At 42.6% G+C, this 25,193-nt stretch overlaps 1 protein-coding gene across 1 annotated transcript; it reads right to left on the bottom strand.

The window, feature by feature from the left end:
* Positions 1–1,048: 1,048 nt before the first annotated feature.
* On the bottom strand, positions 1,049–19,512 carry MACROH2A2 (macroH2A.2 histone). The gene is made up of 8 exons (XM_009989989.2): positions 19,341–19,512; positions 11,660–11,766; positions 10,082–10,279; positions 8,372–8,482; positions 6,066–6,165; positions 5,036–5,125; positions 2,840–3,014; positions 1,049–1,214 (listed from the first exon to the last, which is right to left on the bottom strand). Exons 1-8 carry the CDS (start codon positions 19,510–19,512, stop codon positions 1,049–1,051), a joined length of 1,119 nt encoding a protein of 372 aa, XP_009988291.2.
* Positions 19,513–25,193: the final 5,681 nt, after the last annotated feature.

Genomic DNA, 25,193 nt, shown 5'->3' with positions numbered 1-25,193 from the left:
CCAGGGAAGGAATGTTTCTTTTACTTTCTTGTTGAGATAGCTCTGAGCAAGAAACCTGATTTACCTTGATTTGTAACAATAAACACTGTGGTTTTCAAAATATCTGTGGTTTCTTTGTTATGTGGTTTTTCCCCCTGGCTTTCTCTACTTTTGCTCTTCTAAAAAGTACCTGCCTCTTGCAGATTAGGAATCTTCTCCACAGCGTGGAGGAAGAATGGCTGGCAGCACTGCCTGGGGAAGACCTGCTGAAAGCCTTGAAGAGGCTGGAACTCCACAGAATATAACGCAGCTTTGTGTCAACATCTCAACAGCAGCTTTAATTATGTCACTTGTAGCACTGTACTTCAGCTGGAAGAGCTGGTTACTTGTGTGCTAAGTGTGATACAGCAAGCACTTAATTACAGATGCTGCTGCTTTTTTTCTTTTTTTTCAGGTGAGAAATTCCCAGAGTAAAAGTAGGGTTTGTAACAATAACAACACTAGACACATCTTTTTCTTTTTTTCTTATAAAACAAACAAAATCACCATGAAATATTCTCAGTAATTACAGAGATTATTGTGAGTTAAAAGCAAAACAGAAGCTCCTCATGCATCACTTCTAAAATCCTTTTCCCCCCTCTGTAGGCTGGGGGCAGAAGTTCACCATCTGCCCTCAAGGGAGGGGAAAAGGGAGCAGAACGTTTTTAAGAGCTTTCTTTAAAGAGTGTGTGTATGTGTGTGTGTGTGAAAAATTCATCACTACAAATCTAAAATGAGGTTACTCTTTAAAATCTTCTAAACTAAAGCAACAAGGGACACTAAACAAACTCCTGAAAAGAGATGGTAACTCAATCGCTTAAGGTGATATAAGTGGCTAGAGGATGCTGATAGCATGAAGAAATCAGACTAAACCCCTCTCATCTCTAGTCACAGCTCTTCATCAAGTCACAACACATCACGCTACTACCAGTCCCCCTCTTCATCACATTGAAAAAATAAAACCCACCTCTAATGCTTTTAATGCTACTCAAGTTTGTTGAAAAATAAAAGTTTCATTTGGCTGCCGTTGCTACTTAGTGTCTAGCTTGGCCATTTCTTGCACATAGATGCCAATACTTTCACTGTCGAAGAGCAGAAAGTAAATGTTCTTCAAGGAGGAGGAGCTGGTGCCGTCAAAATGGGTGGAAATGGCTCTTAGAGTCACCTGGGCTGCCGTCTGTTTTGGGAAGCAGTTTCTATGTGGTAGGGGAAGAAAACAGAACAAGTGAGTGTCAGCCACTTGTGCAAGCATCATGCACACGTGAAGCTGAAAGCAACGAACCACGGCGGTACCAACTACAGGCTGCTGTTAAGACAGTGCCAGTTGCAGTTCTGCAGTAGGTAAATCCCAGAAGCAAACCCCAAGGTTTTCATAGCAATACTCATCTGCTGCTGTATTAATTTCCTTGCTGGCATAGCTACTGTTTTCATTTGCTTCTACTTTTTATAGCCACACAGTTTTTTAACGCTCTCCCTTAGAATTAAGCTTTTCCATGCCATGCTGGGCATGCTATAAAGTTCAAGGGATGATTATTTCTTTAGTTGAAAAGTGAAAAAAAAAAAAACAAAAAAAAAAATCAACTATTTGCTGACTTCCTCACTCTGTCACTAAAAATAATTTGCTTGAGACTTAAGTGAAAATAATTGAAATTACAACCCCAAGCCAAATTAAGGCCAAGACACATTCATCCATTCATTTTGACGGTAATGTTCTCTTACCTACAATCTGAAAAGCTAAAAGCTTTGACTGAAGACTATAAACAAAAAGATCTGCGTGTAAAGGAAGAAAAATCATTAAAAATTGCACTGCCCTTGTATTTCTTCTTTTGTCTTCATCCATACAAATCCTATTTTGTCTTGAAAAGTGGCTGTGTAAAAACGGCACTGTCACTTCCTGTGTATTCAGTGACGTGTGGTGATTTCGCTGATCACAACACAGTTTTACTTTCATTTTACTCACTACCGGCCCAACACAACTGGACTCTACTATGTACTCTACTCTTTGGGCATTACTAACAAAAATCAGTAGTTATATTTCAAATTAAACATAAGCATGTAAACGCAAAAGAACAACTTCTGCAGTTAGTGGGGATTGTGTAAGGTTTCTTCTGATCACAGACCAAGCATGATTAAAAACTCACAGTTTAAAAACAAACAAACAAACAAAACCCAAAAAAACCCTTTGGATTTCTTAGTCAAGCACATTTTATTTGCTAGTTATTGAGAAAGAAATGTGTACTTTCACAGTTGGTTTCATAGTTCCCTTTTGAAAGCAGAGCTATATTTGAGAAATATTTTCTTTTGAAAGAAAGCACTTTGTGTGACTAGTCTGTTTAATATATATTCTCGGGATGACTTCAGTGAAGACCCTACATTTACCCAGCTCAGGCTGCATCACTGTTAACTTGCCTTCAGTATCATGCTGGCATAATCTTATTAGTACGAACGTAGTTTTAATAAGATTCACCACAGCAAAATGAAGGGACATAGACTGAGGCGGTGCAGGCCCATACTAGAAGAATGAAAATTACTGCCTAGCAATAGAAAACACAGCAAGTCCACTCAGCTCTCCTGTGGGTTAGCTACCTTCTCTATATAAAGGCTTTCTGGTCATTCCATGCAAACGCTGCACTTCAAGCTCCTTTAATCTGGAGCAGCACGGTGTCGGATGGCACCTGTCAGAGCCCCCTCGGGAGGCAGGGGCAGCCCCTTTCGTGCCACGGACCAGACAGTACCTCTATCTCAGCAGCAGCAGCTCTCTGATAGATAATTATACCATTGCTACCCAAAACAGAATCCTCGTATGCAGAAAGAGTCGTACCTGCCACTGGGAAACGGGGGGAAAGCCACGGACTTCAACTTCTTGTCTTCTGCGGCTGTTAAGCAGTTCTTTATGGTCTCTTCAAGCTGCTCTTCACATTTGTCTGAGCCCCACTGTGGGATGTGACAGTGGATGACAAACTTTGCAGCTAGGCCGCTAGACTGAGTAAGTGCAGCTAACACAAATGAAAATATAACATTTAGTTTTGAATAAAAACCACCCTGCAATGACCTCTCAATCCAACGTACTTTCTTAATCACATTAGCTCTCCAAAGAAATACATTACGAATTAAATTATGCCACAATGGCTCACTTGCAATCATAGTTTGACTGTCTCATCATCACTTTTGTGATCAATTATTATTTCTTTGAGACCAAAGAGCCCAGGGCTCATTTAGTTAACACACGGCTATTCAATAATATTTTTTTAGCTTTCTCATTCAGCATGGCCTCTGGATTTGTTTTATGCAAAGTATGAAAACCTTGCACTGAACACAGTATCATTAATCCTCCAGGAGACATTTCTGCACTGCTGTCATAGCCTTATCTGAATGCTTTGCACAACTATCCTGCATCATCATTACAGCTCCAGAGTGTTAGGAAGTAATATTTAGACCCACTCCACAGCTTGGTAATTTCAGATGACATGAAAATCAAAGATGTTTGTTGAAAGTCTCCGCCAGTTATGTCCAATTAGGAATCTCAGATTAATTTTTCAGAAAGCCTAATATTTCTCCAGGACCTGCAGAGTCCACAGCACGGCACCAGTTTGCTTTTGTTGCAGTTGTGACCATTAGCACTTCTGGAAATCTCGGTCTCGGGAATCTCAGGTTAAACACCCTGAAATTAGCTGTGCAATTAAAGCCCAAGGATGAAAAACTTGGATTTAGTCACTTGCCCACCATCACAGAGGAATTCTGTCTAATGCTTCACTGTGCTACTAAATTTCAACCAGAAGAGAAACACCAGGCCTTTAACCACAGGGAGCAAACTGACTGCAAACACCACACGTATCCTGAGAGCTCAAGTGTCTGCAGTGGATCTCCAGTGATTAACAACCATTTATTATCACTTGCCCCAAAACCAGTAAGAAGGGGCAATTTCAAACACAGCAACACAACGTAGTGCTTGAGAGCATACATTTTCCTATCTATTAAACGAAGATTATCTTCTTTCCTGCGACTGCCTTAACGGCATAACAGGAGTCTATTTTCTAGTTAGGTAGCCATGCTGACAGAGAAAAGTAGTTTACATTGATGTCACAGCATATATTTTTGATTCGATGCAAAAGTGAAGCAAAATATCTCGTACAAAAATTTCCCTGTCATTTGAGATTACGGAACTAGGCTGTTCATTTAGGGAATTTCCAAAACTAGACTGTTTAAAGCATTTAGTTTGCGTATTGAGATACTAAGGCAAATAAGGCACTAGAAGACATATTGTAACTTCTCTCCATCTGCCCTCCAGCCACCTTCAACTCCTATAAATTGGTTTAACTTTTTCCACAAAGGATGGCATAATCTCAAGTCCCAAACAATTCACTGCTACAGATGTGTTAAACACCTGAGGGGAGCTCTGCTGTAATTTGTATTTCTATGAGGGGAGCTCTGCTGTAATTTGTATTTCTATAATGTAGCTGTAGTGCCTGGGAGAAGAGTAGTGATTGCTTTTCCACAAAGCATGCCAGTTCTAAAGATCGTATCACATCTTTATTTGTGTTCAAAGTAAGGTAATTTTTTGGATTATAAAGTGCATCAAATATGCATAAAACAGGTTAATTTGTAAACTACCACTGTTCTTAAACCTCAGAGGTTAGACTGAGAGCTGTTTCTGATTCTCACTAAGGAATGCTGTACAAACAGGACAGGAAAGATGGCACATAGGTGACAGCACAAGTTTCCTTTATTTTTGGACTCCCACAGACAGAAATTGCCTAAGATAAATTAATCAGCCTGCTGTAAGTTATGGTGGCACCTAGAAGCCCAAAGACAGAATGTGCACAGCACACAGGTATCCTATTCTTCCTCTTTTTTCTCTAAGCAGGCAGTCCCTATCAGCAACAGCTTCGACTAAGAAACAGAAACATTTACATCACATAAGCAAAGGCACATATATAATCAAGAACAGATCAGATGTACACAGAAAAGAACACATGAAATGAGCTGTTTCCAAAAGAGAGCACAGTATCCTTTTTACCTTCAGCAACTTCCAAAGGTCCTTGAGATTTGCGAAGCTCTTTCACCGTCTCTAAAAACTCTTTCCCTCCGGCCTTTTCCAATGCCTTGCCTGCAAGGACACAGAGCAAAAGGCCTTGGCTTCAAAGTATCAGCACGAAAAAACAACTCTACATTATTTAAAAGAGGAACATTATACATATATTATCCTGTTTCCCTCTAGCAGCAGCAGCTGATGTTTATGTTCACCACTCTGTCTACCCACAGATAAAGTTCACTTTTGATTGGTTTTGAAAACCCCTGTATATTATTAATGAAAATTACTTTAATACAATTATCTGCAAGAATGCTACCTTGCTCTGACTTATGGCTAAAATAGCGAAGAGTGGGCTTTTCAGGACTCAGATTTCAGCCTCCAAAACTAACTCAACATACAAACTCTATTTCTTTCTGAAATAAACACAGCTGGGATGCCAGTGAAGGTCTTGATGACTGACTGTATAAAACAATGATCCCAAAGCCTGCTACTAGATCCTGTGCCTCTCTGTGTGACTGACTGCATAACTTTTCTACCTCCCTCTTGCTTCAATTTCCATATTTGTACACCAGCAGCAATAATATTTCTGTATTTCACATGAGCAGTATAAGGCTTTGTACATGAGTATTTCTAAAGTACGTAAAATCCTACAATGAAAAGCATAATTAGAGGTGTTACTAGCATATAATTTTTGTCACAGAATTTTCAGAGGCAATGTAAAAAATAAGCCAATAGAGACCGCAATAATGATTATTTACACCTTTGCTGCTCATGTGCTTCAACAAATTATCTGTGTTTTGATTGTCGTAAGGCATCATTAAAAAAAAAAGATAAATTAGTGATTAGCCTGTTATACCTAGTCAGATCCAGCCTGATTTTCAGAAGTGTTGTAAGTGATATTTTATGGCCCTGGGAAGACTCAGATGAAACAGGATGGGATCTCAGCAGGCAGCTAGTAGACCAGCTACTGTTCCAACTCTAGATCTGTTTTTTTCTGCGTGTAGCAGAGCCTCACCTATTTCCTCCTTGAGGTCTATTTCAGCAGTTGTAGGGTGAACGATGCCTTCTACTTTCATGGAGCCAATATGGCTGATGTCACTCTGTGTCAGAGAAAGCTGTAAAATAATAATGAGGGAGTAGGAAGAAAAATAAATAGCAATCCGAGTACAAAATCATTTTCATACCAAAAAACTAAAACGAAAGAAAGCTGAAGTCTTTCAGAGGGCCACGAAGATGATAAGAGGGCTGGAGCACCTTTCCTATGAGGACAGGCTGAAAGAGTTGGGGCTGTTCAGCCTGGAGAAGAGGAGGCTCCGGGGTGACCTTATAGCGGTCTTCCAGTACCTCAAGGGGGCCTACAGGAAAGATGGGGAGAGGCTGTTCAGGAGGGCCAGTTATGATAGGACAAGGGGTAATGGTTTTAAAATAGAGGGAGGTAGGTTCAGGTTGGATATTAGGAAAAAATTTTTTACTATGAGAGTGGTAGAACACTGGAACAGGTTGCCCAGAGAGGTGGTGGATGCTCCATCCCTGGAGACGTTCAAGGCCAGGTTGGACAAGGCCCTGAGCAACCTGATCTAGTTGGAGATATCCCTGTTCCTTGCAGGGGGGTTGGACTAGATGACCTTTGAAGGTCCCTTCCAGCCCTAACCATTCTATGATTCTGTGAGTAGTTTTACTGTGTTCAAGACGTGTGATTCTGATTTTTAGCCTTTAATGAATTAATTTGTACACCACCCAGGTTAGTTTGTGACACACCCACGTCTTGGGAGCTTCCTCCAGAGGAAGCTACTGCTAGAAAATTCATGTTCTAGCATCACACTTCAAAGAGAAAAGGCTGACGTGGGAAATGCTTTTGTTTAAAGAGAAAATCCCTAAAATTAAAAAGCTTTTCTCCTGTAGAAACACTTGCCCCCAGTAAACTACTGTAGCAGCTGAGAAGAAGGGTTGAATGCTATCCTGATCTATAAGAGCTTCACCACCCAAGTAATTAGTTACCTTTTCAGTTCCTTGCATAAATAAAATAAAGAATGCTTTACCCACTCACGCATCTGGACATAGGAAGTGGCCAAAACTTGCTGTCTTAAGGTGCCCAAAAAAGGCTGCTCCCCAGATTTCACAGCCTCGTAGCTTTGAGCAACAGAGCACAGAAACCCTAAAAATGATTAAAAATTCTCTACAGTTGCTGAACATGTGTCCAGCACGCCTCATTTCTTCCAAGATACACTGTAGTATTTAAGTCTTAACCAGAACAACAAGCCCTGCCCGTTTTATAGAAGGAAGTGAGAAGCTGCACAGATTCTGCAGAAACTTAGGACAAGACTGAACTTGAATAAAGGAGATTAAAGTTTCATCCACTCAGCCAGATTACAGCTTTTAGCCATCTTTTGGATCTATTACGTGTCTGGCACACTGTAGATCACTGCTTTAGGAAGAGGTAGGATCAGACAGATTGAACTTATTAAGTGCTGCTTCATACAACAGGGTACACCATCAGTACAGGGGGCTTACAGAAGCAATTTCGGGAAGAACACTTTTTCCAGATGACCTTACTGTTTGAAAGAATAAAAAAAAAGAATAAAAAAATCTTGACTGTATCTCCATAGATAAAACTGTAAGAAAAACTCCAACTTCATACAAAGGGTCCAAAAATTAAGGCAGGCAAAAAAACTCTTCCTCTTGGTGAGTACAGGAAAAAAAAAAAGAAAAAAAAAGCATAGGGCCAACAGTAGGCTGGACACCAAGGACATGAAGGTATTTTGGTGGGACAGTTCTGTAATTCTGGCCAGGCAAGGTGTCACAGTTTGTGCTGAGATGGAGAGGTCAGCATGCTCTGCAGCTCTGGTGAGGTCCTCAATTCGAGCAGTGAGAGCAGTGTCACACGGCCCACTTTTGGACGGAGCACCCAGGCTTCTGGCACAAACCAACATGTGGAAGTTGCTGGGTGATCCTGCGACCTGGCGCAGAAATACTCTTTTATAAATAATAAATAGCCTAGAAGGTTAAACCTGGTTTGGCAGTATGCCAGGCACAACACAGCCAAGTCCAAACTGAACAAAACTCTGACATAGCTTAGGCCAAGAAATGAATCAGTACGGCTCTCTCTAGAGGAGACAGGCTGACCAGCATTACCCTTGGAAATCTTTTATCTGCAGACCTGTTTGTAGAGACCATTTACCCTGTCCATGCCTTGAGTGAGTTTTGGCCTTAAATCTGGAACCACTAAGGGAGAATGTAGAGATGATTGTTAGATCAAAAGCATCCTGCCATTTATGGTAGGTTCCATTGCTGCGATCCCAATGTGTTGTAACTTTGTATTACCTTTTGTCCTGGCACGAGGCTTTTGGAGGACAAGATAGTGAAACCATCCCCAGGTCCATCTTCAGATGTTGAATTTGAAGTTCCTTCTTTGTCACTGTCCTTTTGTTTGTTCTATTTGGGGGGAGAAAAAAGCAACAACTCTCAAAGGAAAAAAAAAAATAAAATCAACATTTACCATTATTCGGTAATGGATAGATTGAGTCAGTTACTACAAACCTCATCTTCTCGGATCAATATATTACTCATAGCCTTTTAATCTCCAAAGATTATGTAACAACAGAGGTCTTCACTGTTTATATAATGCTAAGCATCAGAGGTTCATCTGAGGCATTACATACGTTTGTAGTCACATTAAGAGTTGGGGCACCCACATCCATCTGTAGTTTTACTAACAATTACAGTTGTATTTACGAGTGGGTGTGTGCTAGTTTATTTTTGCTGCTAACAGAACAGAGCTCATACTAAATCAAACTTAGTAACTTAGTAACCCAGTCAAATGCTCCAATCTGAAGGAAAAACTTCTTTATAATCTGGAAAAAATCTTAAGTCTCAGCTAATAAATCACACAGCTGAATCCATATTGACATGAGTGAGCCATCACACCTCCATACAAGCAGTCAGAATGACAAAATGGAATAAATAATAGCTGAAGCTTGAAGGGACATACTCCTTCATGTAGCCTAGCTCCAGGAGCAGGAAATCTGTTTCTGCCAGGGCTGCAGGAGCATGTCTTCACATCTCTGAATATTTGATTTAAGGTATGTCAAGAAACTAACTAACTCTTCCAAACTCTGCACGTGCACAATTCAAAGTAAAGTGGTAGCTGAGATCAATACACAGAGGCATCCTATTAAGCAACTCCATTTTCTTTTAAAAAGTTGGTTTTGCATATTCTCAGCTAACGAAATGTCTTAAAGCTTAGAGGCCTCCAGAAAGATGTGCTTAACACAAGTGTAAAAAGCTTAGGTAAAAGCTTAGTATCATTTAATCCTACCCAATCAAAAATGTAGGAGTGTTTTAAGATGCAGGCTCTGGAATTACAAACCAAGAGCACTGATCTGGGTTACTGCTTTATGAACTTAAACCATTTTGGATGGTGACAGAGGATGGGTAACTGTAAGGGAAGGTGCAGTGGTAAGTTCTGATTCATTTATTCTTCTCACCACTATTTTAAAAACCATTAAAAACAGCACACCTAAAACCACACGAAACAAAGAGCTTGTCAAGATGGCATCTATGTACCATGTCAGGACAAGTTCTCTGGACAGTGAAAAGTCTTATAACGGCAACCTGGTAACTGTACGAGGCTGAAGGCATGACACCTCTCAAGTAGGAAAGGTTTTAAAATACAGCTTCCTTTGTTTTAAAAGCCAGAGTTCACTGCCACACACCTAGTGTGGACATAAAGAGATACTACACAGTTATCAAGAAAGTGTTGCAAAGGGTGACATGGAAATCTGAAAAGTTTCCCTCAAAGCTTTAAAGGTTTTTTGTTACGGAAATTCATTAAAAAAATACCGTGATTGCCTTTATTTCTGAAGTTTAAAGAAAAAAATCCTAGTGTGTCTATTATCAACTCCTACCTTTCATTTCCAGTTGCTACAAACAAATAATGCAGAAGAGCTTATTTATTCCTCCTAATAATCTTAGCTGGTTTTGATCCACTCCCTCTCCCACACCTCTGGAATCCTGTATCTGCCTCACACTTACCTTTTTGGGTGTCCGGGCCTTGGCAGACTTTGCCTTCTTCCCACTCTTTTTGTTCACCATGGATTTCCTTCCCTTCTTCTCAGGAGTAGGGGAAAGGATGGTCTCGGATTTGCCTTTGGCACCCCGTTTCTTGGCTAGAAGCTCTGGCTGAATTCTGGGCAGGACACCTCCACTTGCAATAGTCACACCTTTTAGCAACTGCAAGGAGAAGCAGTGTAAAGAAGCACGTTAGAGACTCTCTGATCTGCTCTCAAGCTGGTTTTGCTGACCACGTTACACACATGCAAGGAGAGTCCACACTTCCTAAAGCATTGCACCCTGTCCTCTTATGAAAAAAAAAACCCACTAACCAAAAACCCCAAAGAACTACTAGGGGGAATATCCACAGTAACAAAAAACCTGGCAGGTGATGGTGAGGTCAGCCAGAACACCCCAGAGAACTCTGTTACTGTGCTGGTTAATCACTCTTCTCTCTTCCAGTGCTGGTCTTTTTCCATACCTGTCCTTGGTGACTCACAAGCAGCGAACGAGGGTAAGAAAAGACGATAAGTGCCTGCAGACTACTTAAAAAAAAAAAGATTGCACCACAGCCCCGCTCAAAGGACGGGTTGCAGATCCCTTTGGCAGCGAAACAGATTCAGTGAAACCAAGTATGAGCCCCAAGAACCTGCTGTGCAGAGGTGAGCAACAGGAACGGGCTGTGATACTACATGGAGGACAGAGTCTGGCTGATTCCTAACAGACAACACTAGACCTGGTCCCAGCCAGTGACCAGCACCACGGAACAGGGAATGGGCTGGTAGTGTTAGCATGATTTTCCCTCTGTCCTGGCCTCTGTTTCGACTTTTCAGTGCCTTTGACAGGAAACAGAGCTAGATGACTTCATAGGCACCACGTTTTCATTATTTAAAGCAGTCAAATAAACTGCAGGAATCTTTCAAAGTGTGAATGATGTCATCCATCTTCGAATGGGGCCAACCAAGAAGAGATCCTCTGATGCTGGCTGAACCTTTCTGGCACCCCTGAATGCTGCAATTCACAGCCCATGCCACGATCTCTCTTCTCACTCAACAAGTTCAGCAGAAGTGATCCCACAAATGATCCTCAGAGTCAGAGCACTGCAAACCACAGTCTGGGTACTAATGGGACCTGAGCATAGGAACAGGGAGGCAGTCCTGGAGGCAGGAATAGAAGAGAGTGAGCCAGATCCCTACCCAAGATGGGCCTCACAGACAGTATAATAGAAAATACACATTTCTACAACTTTTGGGAAAAGGTCTTCTATATGGCACATTTTCTGTAAGTACTGGATGTCCCTAAGGAAAGAAATTAAGCATTAAGTTTACCCTCCAACAGGACTCACAGGCAACAAAATTTATATCCAGAGGGTTTAAGATGAGATATCTTAGAACCTTCTTTTTTGTTTGCTTTTATTCAAGTGGGCACAATCTTGTCGTCCTCTGCTCTGATTATTGCATTCTCATTCGCATGTCAGACTAAGCTGTTTCTGACCTTCCGTGGTAGCAGCTTCGTTCGTGCCACGGCGCGTAACTCTCACACCGAAAAGTAAACGGGTACCTGATTCAGTTCCTCATCGTTTGCAACTGCCAGGAGGATGTGTCTGGGGGCAATTCTTCCTTTCTTGTTGTCTCGTGCTGCATTTCCCGCTAATTCTAGAATTTCAGCTGCAAACACATGGAGATGAAAATGACTAACAAAAACGCAGCATAGGTACACATCATATACCCAGTTTACATTCCTTCTTAATATCTGTTTACCTTTTCAGGGGCGTTTCCTGATTTAAATGCTCTTTGCTACAGAAAGACCCAAACCACAGTCAATGTATTTGTAAATTTACGTAAAATAACTTGTCCTTCCTTATTCCCTAAAGGATTGCTAGCAGAAAATATGCTAAGCTTGGTTCACATAACTTCTTTTATGAGTCTCAAGTCAGACTTGTCTTTAAAAAACCCAAGAAACATACAAAAATATCTATCAGCAGTCCAAAATTTAGCAGTAACCCTGTAAGAGTAAAGCATGCAATGAAACCCCAAACCTAGTGCAGACAGTTCTGACAAAACAGCGAGGATTCTCAGGATCAGGTAAGACGAAGACTGAGGTGCATTAAAGAAACACTTTGAAAGCCAACAAATCAGCCAGGTGACGCTGCAATTCTGCATTAAAGGGCATTGAAAAATCTGTGAGAAGCTTCATTTCAGAACAAGATATGACAGGTTTTGACTTAGAGGCAAGCAGAGAATGCACGAACTACTGGTAGAAAGTTTCTTCTGCATCCCTGGGAACAGGAGGTCACTTCAAAGGTAGTTTCTCTAAATTTGCAGTAACATTTATACTGTGACTAAAGTCACTGAGCTTTTTCTAATTGTGATAAGGAAACACAGACACGCCTTTCTGAGTTGATTTAAACTGCAGCAATCGGTATAATTCATTAACTTATAGATTTTGGCCCCTACTCAGAAGTTGTTTCTCAGGTAAGAACTCTACTGAGACACTGAGAAGGAAGAAGGGAATGTCTTGCTCCAAATGACCATAAAAATCATATTCACAGCTTGTTTCATTTTAAAAGTATCCAGTGTCCCTGGTTTTTGCTTTTGCATTTACATATGTCAGTTAACAGGGGTAAGAAAGTTACAGCCTATCAGTGTCTTACTAATGATATCTTACTCCTTTTTATCAACTAAATCAAGAACTGTTACTATCATAAAAAGAAGAACTTTCATGAAAAATCTAGTGGAAAACTACATCATGTTCTCTGGCTAAAATCCAAAGGATTTCAACAAGAGGTTTAGTTCATGGGAAAAATACAAGCTTTTGATTTCACTCAGAATACCAAAAGTTTTCCCTCCTATACAGCATACATACTTCACTGCAAGTCGGAGATGTAAAAGCTGTTGTTTTGAATTACGTGCCTATTCACAGTGAATTGTTTAAGAAACAGTCCGTGTCTGTTGAAAATTTTCACAACTATTCATGCACCACTTTCACGAAACACTATCAAAGTCGCAAAGATGAGCTCTTAAATTTTAGGAAGCGTGAAAACCGTGGTTGTGATAACCAGGCCACTGCTACGAGGCTGTGGTATGCGATTCAGCAATCGGAAAGTGTATCACACCACAAATACACACTGGGCTGGGCCAGCAACCTTGACTCTGGCATTTCTTGACTTCGGAACGTTTGACTTGGACTTTAAAGAAGTAGAACCTCCATAATCCAGCTATATTCACCTCTGTAGGGGCTGCAGAGCTGGAAGTTTCACACCCAACTCCCAGGGGAGCTAACGCAGCAGCAGAGAGCAGGAACAGGTTGTCAGTCATTGTGCAGACCAGCATAAAGCAAGAAAAGAGACCCAGAATTCTCCAGTGGGTTTTGCAGAGGTGTGCTGATAGCAGGAGAAAATTGCATCGAGGGGGGGAAAAAAAAAAAAAAGGCAATACATACTTACCTGCGTGGTAACCGAAGTTCTTTCGGATGTGCCAACAACAGGCACATCCTGCTACCTGTGTGCTCACCCCACTCCCCCAGGTTCTGGGTCCTTTGGCCAGCAGCATCCTGATGGTGCACTCAAATGTCCTCTGCCTAATGTTAAGAGCAAAAAACGCAGAACACTCAAACGCCAGCCATCTACCACAGGACACCGGGAAGAAGGGAGTCCAAGGTAGAGATGACGTATGGCAGACTGTGGAATACGCATATATCTTATCAAAGGATGCCAATTATTTGCATAGGTAAATAATTGCCTTACCACCTCCTAACGATTGTCGATGTGCATATTTTTCTAATGCTGGAGGCAAGGACTCGGTCTTAAGAATATAAAACGGCACTTGGAAAACACAACATCAAATCTGGAGGCTTCAGTTATCACACCCTCTCCTGATAATAATAGATCCCTAAAGAAAGCGCTTTACATTTCAAGTAGAAACATTTTGACAGCTGAGGTTACCTCAACTCTAAGACTAGCCTGAGAATATAGGTCCTATAATAAAGGTCTATACTCTAACAAGTTCTCTTGAAACCGGTCATCTTGATATTCTCAGACATGAGTTGGTTTTACTTTACGTGCTCTCAGCAGCAGGCATTACGAACGAAAAGTGAAATCTGAAATAATCTTGCTTCCCTCAAGATTCAAAATCCACAAAGACGCCTCCACACTGGAAGCATAACTTCACATTCAGATATCTTCAGCGCAGATAGCTACAAGCAAACCAGCTCATTTCCACACGCCACAGTTTACCTTGGCCTCAGGTAGACACCGAATGCTGGTCAACAGAGCAATGCCCAGAAACCATCCACCGACTCTACACAACACGTAGTATTTTTAAAGGAGCTCTTTTATTCTCCTCTTTGACAAGCGCTCAGGACCAGGGAATAACATAATTGTCTTCCAGCCGACACAAGAGGAAGCCAAGCTATGGCCTGAACGGGATTACATCTTCTCATGGTGTGACATAGAGGAAAACGAGATTTCTTTAGCTGATGGATCAACAGATTTGGAGCATCTAGGAACTCACAGCATCATAGCCAGGTCAAGGCTAGGCATTCAGCTGAGCTCAGCCTGCTTTTGTGAAGTGCTCAACTGGACTGATAAGAAAGATCTAGGAGAACTACTCCTAGCAGAATTGGAAAGATTTCAGACAGGTTATCTTGTTTTCCACTTCGCCTTTAAGGTAAGTTGGGACAGTTCCTGTTACACTACCATGTACAAATCTACCAGTAATACCTTTGCTCTGAAAAGACGAATCAGATGATGGAGTCCTTGGTCCTCCATTTGCAAGTGGAAAAGTATCTGCTCAATTTGCCTCTTGATGGCAGATGAGGACAACAGACAGAAGAGTATGCCAGCTGATGTCCTTTGAAGGAAGAGGTAGTTGCTGGGGTTGTGTTCCGCCCTAATTTAGAGAAGATGGCTTTCCATTGACACGTTCTGTGAGTTCCTCTGACTAGCACACCATTCACATGTCTTCTGCTTCCTAAGCAAGAGGCATCTGTATTCTTTGCCTACATTTTGGGAAGATGCATTGTAGGACACGCGCAGTCGATGTTTGATTTAGATGATGACGATGGTAGTCAGCCCCGTGCACACTCAGAGCACAATCTGGCATGTGTCTGTTGCAATGTCCATAAATCCAGTGGGACCAAGGCAAATTTTTCATGGAGTTTTAACTCTGAAGCCAATGGAGCCCAACACTGTTCCAGCAAACACAGCCTTCTGGACAGGAATTAAGTTGCAGTTTTGCAATATGATTTTCAAGCCTAAGATACAAAACGGCATAGAGAGATTATAAAAAAAAACGCCGTAGAACACTGATGAGATCTTCACATTAGCTAATTAGTTGAGGTAAAAGTACCACTTCTTGAGATACATTGCGGTGATTGCTGGCATTTTAACAACGGGGCTGATAAACCAAAGGGCAGATTGGGCCTTGGTAATGGCTGTGGAGTGCAGCCACGATGAATCTTGCACACAAAGGGAAAAAATGGGGATTTAGTGGCTCGTGACACAGAACACATACCAAAGCCAAAAGGCAGTGTGAACCGTGTGGCAGCTGAGAATCAGGACACTCAAGATCTATATGCACCATCCAGATGATGTTAGTCAAGAGGCTCAGCACTTCAAGGCAACATAAATACAGGCCACCACGTGCACAACTGGTCGCTCACAGGAGAATTGCTGGTCCATGCTAGGCCCTGGATGAATGCAATCAGACAGCTCTGGTCCTGTTTGACCCTTCCAGCCTCATCTACCTTGCCCCTATCCCAGCCATGACTTGCTTTCCCAGCTCCATAGCCTATTCTCCTTTCCTCAGCAATCCACACTTGAGACTTCTATCTACCTCAGTTGCCCTTCCCGGATGGTCTCTGTCTCTTCTGTCCACTCTTCTCAGTTGTAGCAACACTCAGGCTCCATCTTCTTTTCTAGGTTCTTCAGCAGCACCCCCTCCATCCAATCCTTGGCCTATGCCCTATTTTTCCAACTTACTCTCCAGATTCCTGGCAAGATTTTTGGACACCCCTTGCCATTTACTTCCCCACTGGTCCTCAGTTCAGCTCTCCCCACTAGCCAGATCCATCCCCAGCTCTGTTTCTAACGTCAATATTCTTCTCCCATAACCATCAGCTCCCCAAAATATTATGATATGTTCCCAGTCTCCTTCTCTGACCAATGTGGAATCTATTCCCAGTCTCCCAGCCTGCATATCCACTTAATTCCAGCCTGCCCTTTCACCTCACGGCCAGTAAGTAGGATTAGCCTCTCCTTCAACTCCTATTCATGTACTCCCTTGGCTCCACTCCCAGACCTCTTGCCACCCCTCTTTGTGCAGCTTTTGTAGGTTCTGCCTTCACATCAGAGAGCTTCCTCCCCTGTGCTGCCCGGTACCGCTGAGACCACAGAAAGCCCACTCTGTGCTCTCAGTGCTGTGACCAGGAGCAGCCGGGGACAGCAGTGAGGGGGAAAGCCCTTCTCACCACCTGTAGCCAAGGGCTGAAGCATGCTCAGCCACTGCACGGAGTGGCCCACGTGCAGTTTTGTCACACGTCAGAGCTGAGAGGTCAAGACATGCTCCATCGCTCCGGGGGAACGATGCACAGGCAGTCTGGGCAGCATTGGGAGCTGACAGAGGCTGCAGCATGCTCAGTGAGGAACAAGTCTTCAGAGATATTGAGCTATTAAAATCAAAGAATTTTCTGCTGAGCATGAGCAACCTGTGTTTTTTTCAAAGTTACAGCTTGGCCAAAGAGAGCGGACTTCTCTGAGACGGCAGAAACCACCCTTCTCCTTTCATAAAGCATCGAGTCTCTGCTCAAACACAGACAAGTACCCAGGTGTTTAGAGAAGTTCTCGTGAAAGTTTTAACTTAACAAAAAAACATAGTTCAACTTACTTCTGTGAAACAGTTTAAGAACCAGACTCCCTCACTCCCGCTCTCCCAGATTTAGCCTGAAGCAGTTCCCCTGTTTGCAGGTTTTCAGCCTGAGTAGCCACCATTTCATAGCTGCAAGTCCATGAAAGAAAACTGGAATTTGTAATAGGAAGCATCGGATAGCGTTAAGAAACGTTACCAGTTTGATATATAATATCCTGTTTGGCAAAGGCCTTGGAAAACCACATTTTGTTTCTAAAGGCTTCCCAAAACCAAAGACTGTTCACACACGCATATTAGGAATAACTAGATCAGCAGAGTTAGACGTTGCAACACTGTTTTTTAACTGAACTATCCACCTCTGTAATCTTTTCAAACGAAACTCTGGATAGAGCACAGAAACTTTGGTTTGGAAAGACCACTATCCACAGCAATAAGTGTTTGCTCAGAAATATTACTCCATTCTCATTATTCAGTTATAAAAGTTAGTGCAATTTCCAAACCCCGTGTAATATGGCTTTCATCTTGCAATATCCAGGCATTCAGAAGGCTGTAGATGACTCCTAAGTGATTCACAATCGATGATATCAAGTAAAGCAAGCACACCTTGCTACAGAGAAATACATATTTATGACATTCCTGAAGAGGCCCGGACCTCCTCTAGAAAACATACAGGAGCCTACCAACAAAACCAAGGTTGAAAATCACTGTGGTAGAGCAGGGAAGCTACGAAAGCTACAAATACTCTGTCTCCACCTTTGCCCCTGACTCCCTGCAGCCTCTGAAGCATCCCTGCTGAGTAGCACTCCATGCTGCAGGCAGCTAAACAGCTCTGCAAGTCACAGACCTCCTCGGTACAACACACCTGCACCAGCTCCACTGCGAGAGAGATCTCTGCAGTTACAAGACTTCACTTTTAACGTCTGAAACGGGATTGTGCAAATATGAGTATGTTCTTAATGAAGCGAAAGATCTTCTCCAAAATCACAGAGTACTACTGATCGTTCTCTGTGGTGAAATGATGTTAATATAAACATGTTTGTTCTAACACAGTGAAAAAATTAAATAAAAATCAAACAAGTGGGAGAGATGCTCACCATCTTGGATTTTGATTCTGATTTTCAGTGATGTTTTCTTTTATTTTAAAACCAGCTCCTTTTCTGGCCTTATCTCTTGAAGGAGCTGGCGCTGAACATAAATGCAAGCTTAAACATTTTGTTTACATTTCTTTCACATAAGCAATACTTTTTCACTCCAACTCCAGAAGTAATCTCAGAAAAAAATAATCAATTCTTATCCTGCGATTAATCAGCACAAATGTGAGAGTTTCTGCAACATGCTAGTAGGCATCATCAGATATGTAATTTATTAATAGTGAAATTACCACTATTTCAGATTTTATTCACACTTTTGAGAGGAAATAGTGCTTTTGTTGAACAGGCTTTCATGTGTAAAAAAGACAGCAATGTTTGCATAAAGACTGGCATGCTATTATACAGATAACCAGGCTCCAGGCAAGCTTCTTCCATGCCCCATTGGCAATAATCATGCTCCTGAAACACAACTCACTCAGCTAATTCCATCCAGGCTTGTGACTCCTCACAGATTCTCTAATGCACCTCAGTCTCGATCTGTAGCACCTAAGTAACCTGAACCAGAATCCTTTCTCCACCGGGCGTCGTAACAATTTGCTAAGGTGCTATTTTCCACAATTAAATAAGAAACTGAGCACATATGATCGTAGGACAGTCTGAAATACTGCGATAAATTGCAGTATATTGTATCACCGTGTGACACCTTCCTCTGAGGTCAATTTCAGAAAGGAAGGGAAAAGAAAACTCAGGGTGTGTGGGAAGATTTAAACACTGACACATTTTCATTACACTCTTAGGCAAGCCAAGAAGATTTTTAAAACTCAAATGAACAACCTCCACATTTCACAACACTTTGACACTGTTCTGCAAGGAGAAACGCAGCCAGCAAAACAGTTTGTTCACTTAAAAAGCAAAATACATGCAGAAGGTGGGTGTCCTTTTTTTTCCTCCTGTTAGTCACATCCAGGTGTATCAAAAGCCTGATTCGTATCAGTTTTCTCTTGGACAGAAACTACCTAGATGTGACTCCTCACTCTGCAAAGCAATAAAAAAATAATCCTTTCAACTAGTGACCAAGCATGGTGCCTCTAAAGGAGAAAAATTTCCATCCTCAGCCTCTTCAAGAAGCAAATTAATCTCCTTAGTGTTTTAAGCAAATTTCAACAAATCCTGCACTTGCAGAGCCCGATTTTCAGAGGTGCTGAACACCTTCATATCGCATCCCACGGGTATCCCTGGCTTCTGTGTGTGATCAGCACTTGCAGGATCAGGTTCTCAGTTTACCTGCTAGGTACTCTATGACGGCTGCCATGTAAACTGGTGCTCCCACACCTATCCGGTACTTGTATGTTCCTTTCTTCAAGTAGCGCATCATCCTCCCCACAGGGAAAATAACACCCGCCCTGCTTGAGCGTGACAGCTTGGACATTTTCTTCTTCCCACTTCGGCCCGACATCTTGCAGCTTTGTGCTTTTCAATTTGCTGGTGATTCTTAACCTCTTGCTCCAACTCGAACGCTGCAAGAGAAAAGAAATGGGATTGGTGTTCAGCACGTGAGAAACATCTTTATCTCAATACTTGTTAAAGCTGAGGCATTATTCATTAAAAGTTGGATAACTGGAACATTTCCTATAGCTTTTCTTTTGACTACTGCACTGTCAGTGTAGTAATATCACAAAAAAAAAAAAGTGGTTTGGAGAATACAAAAAAAAAAAATCATATGTACAATAAATTAATCTTTTTTTAAAAAAAAAAAACAACGCCACACAAATCACACCAAGGCAGACAACTCCAGCATGGAAGACTTCCATGCTGATTGTTAAGTTTAGCAAGTTATAAACAGCTGAGAAGAATTGGCACAATTTAACAAGCTGAAAAGCAGATACTGGTGCTACCCATAAGAAAAGGAAGTCTTACTGCTCAGACAGAAGGAAAAATCCTGCCTACAAACACACTGCTTCTTCACAGGTCTTTTATACAGGGAATTTCACATGCATGGCTGAAGAAGAGAAGCAGGCAAGCAGCTGGGCTTCAGGCACCTCCCCTGACGCTGCTCCAGCCTCAGGAACTGAGCCCCGGGGGCAGCTCCCAGGCTTCATCACTTTCATCATTCTCTCAGAATCACCTTCTCAGCAGCTCCTGGGAGCCCCAGAAGCCTTCCTCCGTGGAGCTAAGGGGAGGTCTTTCATCTCTCATCTTAAAAGGACTGGCTATCATTTTATTCTGCCCATCAAGCTCCCTGAAGATGTGGTTTGACCCTGCATTAAGAGCCAATCTAGTCTATACATAGGAGCGAAGAAAGCAAATCTCATTTTCTCCTCGTTTTTCTGGCAGCAGTGAGACTGCAGGTAAACAGACAACAAACCCTGAAGTCGGCCACTCCACTCCGAAGCGAGAACGTGGTCATAATTACATCCCTAGTTCTCACTCTCAATCATATAATGGGGAAGCTTTAACTTTGTTTCCAAAAATTGTATTTAACTCCATTTTGATAGCTGCCCTAGTGGCCTAATGATGATCCTGGTTACAACATAATAGACCAAGACTCACTCCTCCCAAGTAAAGGAAAAGCACGTCTGCCACGGATGTTATTTCTGGCAAGGAAGGCACAACTACTTAATTCCTAATATTCACGCACCTCAATGAAACAAGGAAACAAAAGGAGGGAGATAATTTGAAAAACATTATGATGACTTTCGGTGATACTGTTAAATTTTACCACAACCTGCATTTTAAATAGCTTTCAAAAAAAAAAAAAAAAGGTGTTTGATACCACTGCAAGCCCTTGGGAACAACCAACATTCATCTGAGGAGGGCAGAGAAATCTGTGTTCCTTTTTTATTCTCTTTATTAGAAATGAAGTGAATTTACAAAGAGGGTCACCCGTCCCATACGAAACCAGACATTCACAGAAACCAGCTCATCTGTAGCAGCCAAGTTCAAGGGTGGGTTTCTACAATAACTGAACTTGAACGCTGGTTTCATTATGATATCAAGGAAATAAAATCACCACAAGGTCTGCAGAGATCTATAAAACCCTGGCATGTCCTTGTCTATCAGCCAGATAATTTTTTCTTTCTGCGTGCAATATATTATGTGAGCATGATAACAAAAGTTGGGAAAGATTAAACCAGTAAGCCTATCAGATGCAGACACCTCAAAATTGATGTTGCTCATCATCCCACTCCGAGTTCTCTGAGAACTGCCAGCCTGGAATCACGAGTGGTGGTAAAAGAGCTCATAAACTGCTGCCTGCAAGTGCGGATTAAAGACAACAGCCACTTCAAACAGATGGAAGTGGAAAAAATTCCCAAGGAACGCACTAATTGCATTGATGCAGGAATAACCAGTTGTGTAGGACAGGGAAGCACCTCCAGGGAGTAGGACCAGCAGGTTACAGTGAGAGTAAAAAAGCTGTTGTGGAAAGGCAAACCTCGTGCTGGAGTGTTTAAGCAAGAGGACAGCCGGCGCCGAGCTGAGGAGCTACGTCCAGCCACAGGCGCCGCACTGCGGCACGACGAGAATCCAGAGGAGGGTGATGAGAACGATCCAGAATCTTTAGGCAGAAAGGAGTGGGGAGACACGAGAATGGTTTTTAGAGACGTAAGAGACTGCCTTGAGGGCAGAGGGAGAACGTGTTCCCTACAAAAGTGGCAGGAAAAGAGTAGGACTCTTACAAAAGCTGTGTAGCAGGGAGGAGAGCAGAGCACCGGGCTCGGTCAGCCGGAGAAGTGGCAGAACCTTCCTAACAGGACAACCTTAGAACGGCACAGGCAGTGATGGATCTGCCTTGGGACGGGATGCTGGACGGAGATGATCTCTCGAGGTCCCTTCCTCCAGCCCTCTTGCTCAAAGAAATTTGCAATTTGTGACAAACTCTTTTATAAACATTCAATTTTATATTACGCTACCGATTAACCTTTATAAAACGTCCTTTTCAGTTCGTGATAACTGACATTCAAATTGATGAATAAACGTAGGCTGGGAATTAGGTTTCTAGCCATCCAAGGAGTGAAATTCTGGAACAGCCTTCTCTTATGAGTAAGATGAGCAACAGTAACTCATTTTAAGGTGGAACTTAATAAATGCAGGCGCTAGGCTACAATCCGATTCCTGCAACACCGGCAAGACAGTTTCATCATCTGAGAGTTCACATCCGTGCCGAAATCCCTACAGAGAGCCACGCTGAAAGAGCACACTACAAACAGTCATGTATCAAAATCATACTCAGCTAACCTCTCGTATATTTGCTCCTATAGTACCAAATCCCAGCTGCCTGTAAATTAATGGGGGGAAAAAAAAAAAAGAAAAAAGGCAAACATCATGAGATCACACCCACAGAAAATACCGTGGTTGCACTTGATCTCTGTGATAGAAAAATCAAAACATATTTGTATAACTAAGCACACTGCTCTGGGGCACACTGCTGCATTATATAAATTTATGTTTAATTAATCACTTCTGGCTTGTTCTTCTGTTGCCTCACTGAACTTTCCACCGTCTCTACCTCTTTATTTTCCACCTTCTCTCTCACAGCAAGTCTCAGCCCTTTTTTCCCCTGCTGCCAAGGCAACCTTCAGAATCCCAAAATATTTTTCCAACTACACTGCAGGTAACAGACCAGGTATGTTTGTGGAATTTTGTGAGAGCCTAAATACAAAAGAGGTTTCAACACTCTGTTAACACACTCTCTCTCTCTCTTTCTCCATCTCTTTTCTTTGCAACTTGCATGAACCAGGGTATACTGAGGAGTGACATATACAACAGTAGGTTTTTGTCTTGTCTCCTAGGGGAGGTGATTTTGGGCAGGAAAAGCAAGCTATGGCAGCATCAGATCTACCAGAAAACAATTCCTGTGGACCTGGACAAAGAAATGTGGTACGTTGGCGTTGCCAACTATCTATGCCAGGCATCTCGGAGAGCAGACACTAAGGGAATGGTTCACAGGCTCAGGTGACTGCCAGTCCTTGGAATCTCGAAGCTCTCCTGCACAAAAGAGCTATGCCTGGTCTGCAGCGAGGCGTCCCCAGGGCTTTGTGTCCTGCTGGCTCATTCCTCCCACAGGCAGGGGTTTGGTTCACCTTGGAGGATGCACAGCAGCTCAGCCCTGACACAGTTACATGACGCATTCACCTGAACTGCTCCAAAGCTCCCAAGAGCTGAAGAGCTACAAGCTGAGCACTGCTGCCCTAATTGTTCTCTTCAGGTGATACAGCTAAGTGTCAAGGGCTTAGCAGTTGGAAAGGACTCGAGCCTACCCACAGTAATTCCCTCACTGCCAGCTGATTCATCATCTCTACGTTTGCCCTTATAAACTACCGCCTCCACTAAAAGATACAGCCATGTAATTTATGTGAGGTCCATCCTTGCTGAGTTAGAGGAGCTGCATCTATATCTGGCTACCATGACACTGTGAGGCTGGGGCAATTTAAAGCAATTAATGTTCCCAACCCCTTAATTGATCACGGCACACTCCTACTCTGCCATGACTCCAACATCCATGTGTTGCTATGGGGGATTTAGGAGCTACTAGATCTCCCAGAGCTCTCTACAATATGATGAAAATAAGGTAGGCTTGTGCAAACTGGGCTTTCCTTTGAATTAAATCTCCTTCAGAGCCCAAAACACACCAGCAATATTTTTCTTCTGCCTGCTGGAAAAAGAGCTCTACCTTCTTGCCACTCTTTGAAGGGTCCTTCCACTACAGACGCTACCACCTTGTTTTCTTGCACCACGGTTATCTGCACAGGGTGATGACTGCTGCACAAGGACATTGGAACAAGAGACCACTCTGGGACATTCTTCTCACCATTGTGCAATTTGCTTCCCACGCCACATCCCGACAGATCAAGGTTTACCAAAGCAACCTTAAAACCACTTTCCAGTCCTTCCTACACAGATGCTCGGAAGAAAAAAATCATCTCATAATCATCTTCGGGAGGAAAGGACAGAAATAATTTTTAGAAAAGTAAGAATAACCTGCAGCCACAGAAACAGCCTGCAACCTCCAAGTGAGCCTGAACTTGAAAAGCTGGCCAGGAAGCTGTTTCAGAGATTAACATGTCAAGATCCGGCAAGAAAGCATGGATGCACATCAGGAAGTTCAGTAGGGTACAAAATGCTTACAATACATCAAATCTAATTTTTTCTCTAAGAAAAATCCCAGAAAACAGTAGAAGAAAAGAAAGCTTAGTTTGCACAAGATAGCACCAAAACTGTTGCAACACTGGTGGAGAGAAGTAAATTCTGGCTGTTCTTTGCATCCAGGATCACACACCAGACAGAAGCAAGCTAAAGTAACAGCTACACCAAAGATGAAACACACACTAGCAACTAGTTATCACTAAATATTGGAGCAGTGATAGGTAAATTCCCAGTCAGATTAAAACAGCTGGCATTGCAGCTTATCCTTCTGGATTTTACAGGTGGCTACAACATCATCTGGCAGACTAAAATCTAAAATTCAGCATAGCATGGCTACTGCCCTCCCTCAGACAACTAGAGGTTCAGAAGCAGACATTACACTGGGAGCTACACCAGAAACTCACACGGGCTAAAACACTCAGGCACAGCTGGATGCCGATCTCGGCGGCCTGGCTCAGGGTACTAGTGCCCAAGTATTCCAAGGCTTTGTTCTGGAACTGTTTCTAGTGAATTTATTCACCAAAGACACGTTGGACACCATTTCTGGATGGTTCACATGTGCTTGGTGCTCAAGAGTCTTGACTTCCAAATATTGAAAAAACTTGAACTCAGCAGGCAAAGACTGAAATCAAGGACACGGAGGACTATCGACACACCTGCACCTTCCTCATCTCCAGCTTGGGATCTGTTTCAACAGCTAGGAGCCGACAAGCAACCCAAAGACACGGTATCTAGAGGTTAACTCGGACTGCACACAAACGCCGCTTTGTGCAAATAGCTCGGAAGATCCAAAGCAGCACCTTGTTACCTGAACGAATCGGTAGGGCACGGCCAGCGTGCACACACGGCGCTAGTCCGTGGGCAAGCAGCAGCACGCCTGCTGGACTTAACCGACTCCAAACCATCGGACACAGAGCGGCTCCTACTGAAAGCAGCTTGGCGAGCACACCGAAGGCAGACAAACACGGGGGTCCCCGCAGAGGCTGACCCCCG

Source organism: Tauraco erythrolophus, chromosome 9 (genome assembly GCF_009769465.1).
Source record: "Tauraco erythrolophus isolate bTauEry1 chromosome 9, bTauEry1.pri, whole genome shotgun sequence".
Classification (NCBI taxonomy): Eukaryota; Metazoa; Chordata; class Aves; order Musophagiformes; family Musophagidae; genus Tauraco; species Tauraco erythrolophus.
Note: the sequence above shows the minus strand (reverse complement) of the source record. Positions and strands in the feature narration are given on the sequence as shown.

Excerpts from the sequence above, each read along its gene's own strand:
- MACROH2A2 (XM_009989989.2), bottom strand. The coding sequence starts at position 19,512 with ATGTCGGGCCGAAGTGGGAAGAAGAAAATGTCCAAGCTGTCACGCTCA. Across the intron at positions 11,767-19,340 it reads CGTCATAGAGTACCTAGCAG|CTGAAATTCTAGAATTAGCG; the intron begins GTAAACTGAGAA and ends ATGTGTTTGCAG. Across the intron at positions 5,126-6,065 it reads AGACCTCAAGGAGGAAATAG|GCAAGGCATTGGAAAAGGCC; the intron begins GTGAGGCTCTGC and ends GTGTCCTTGCAG.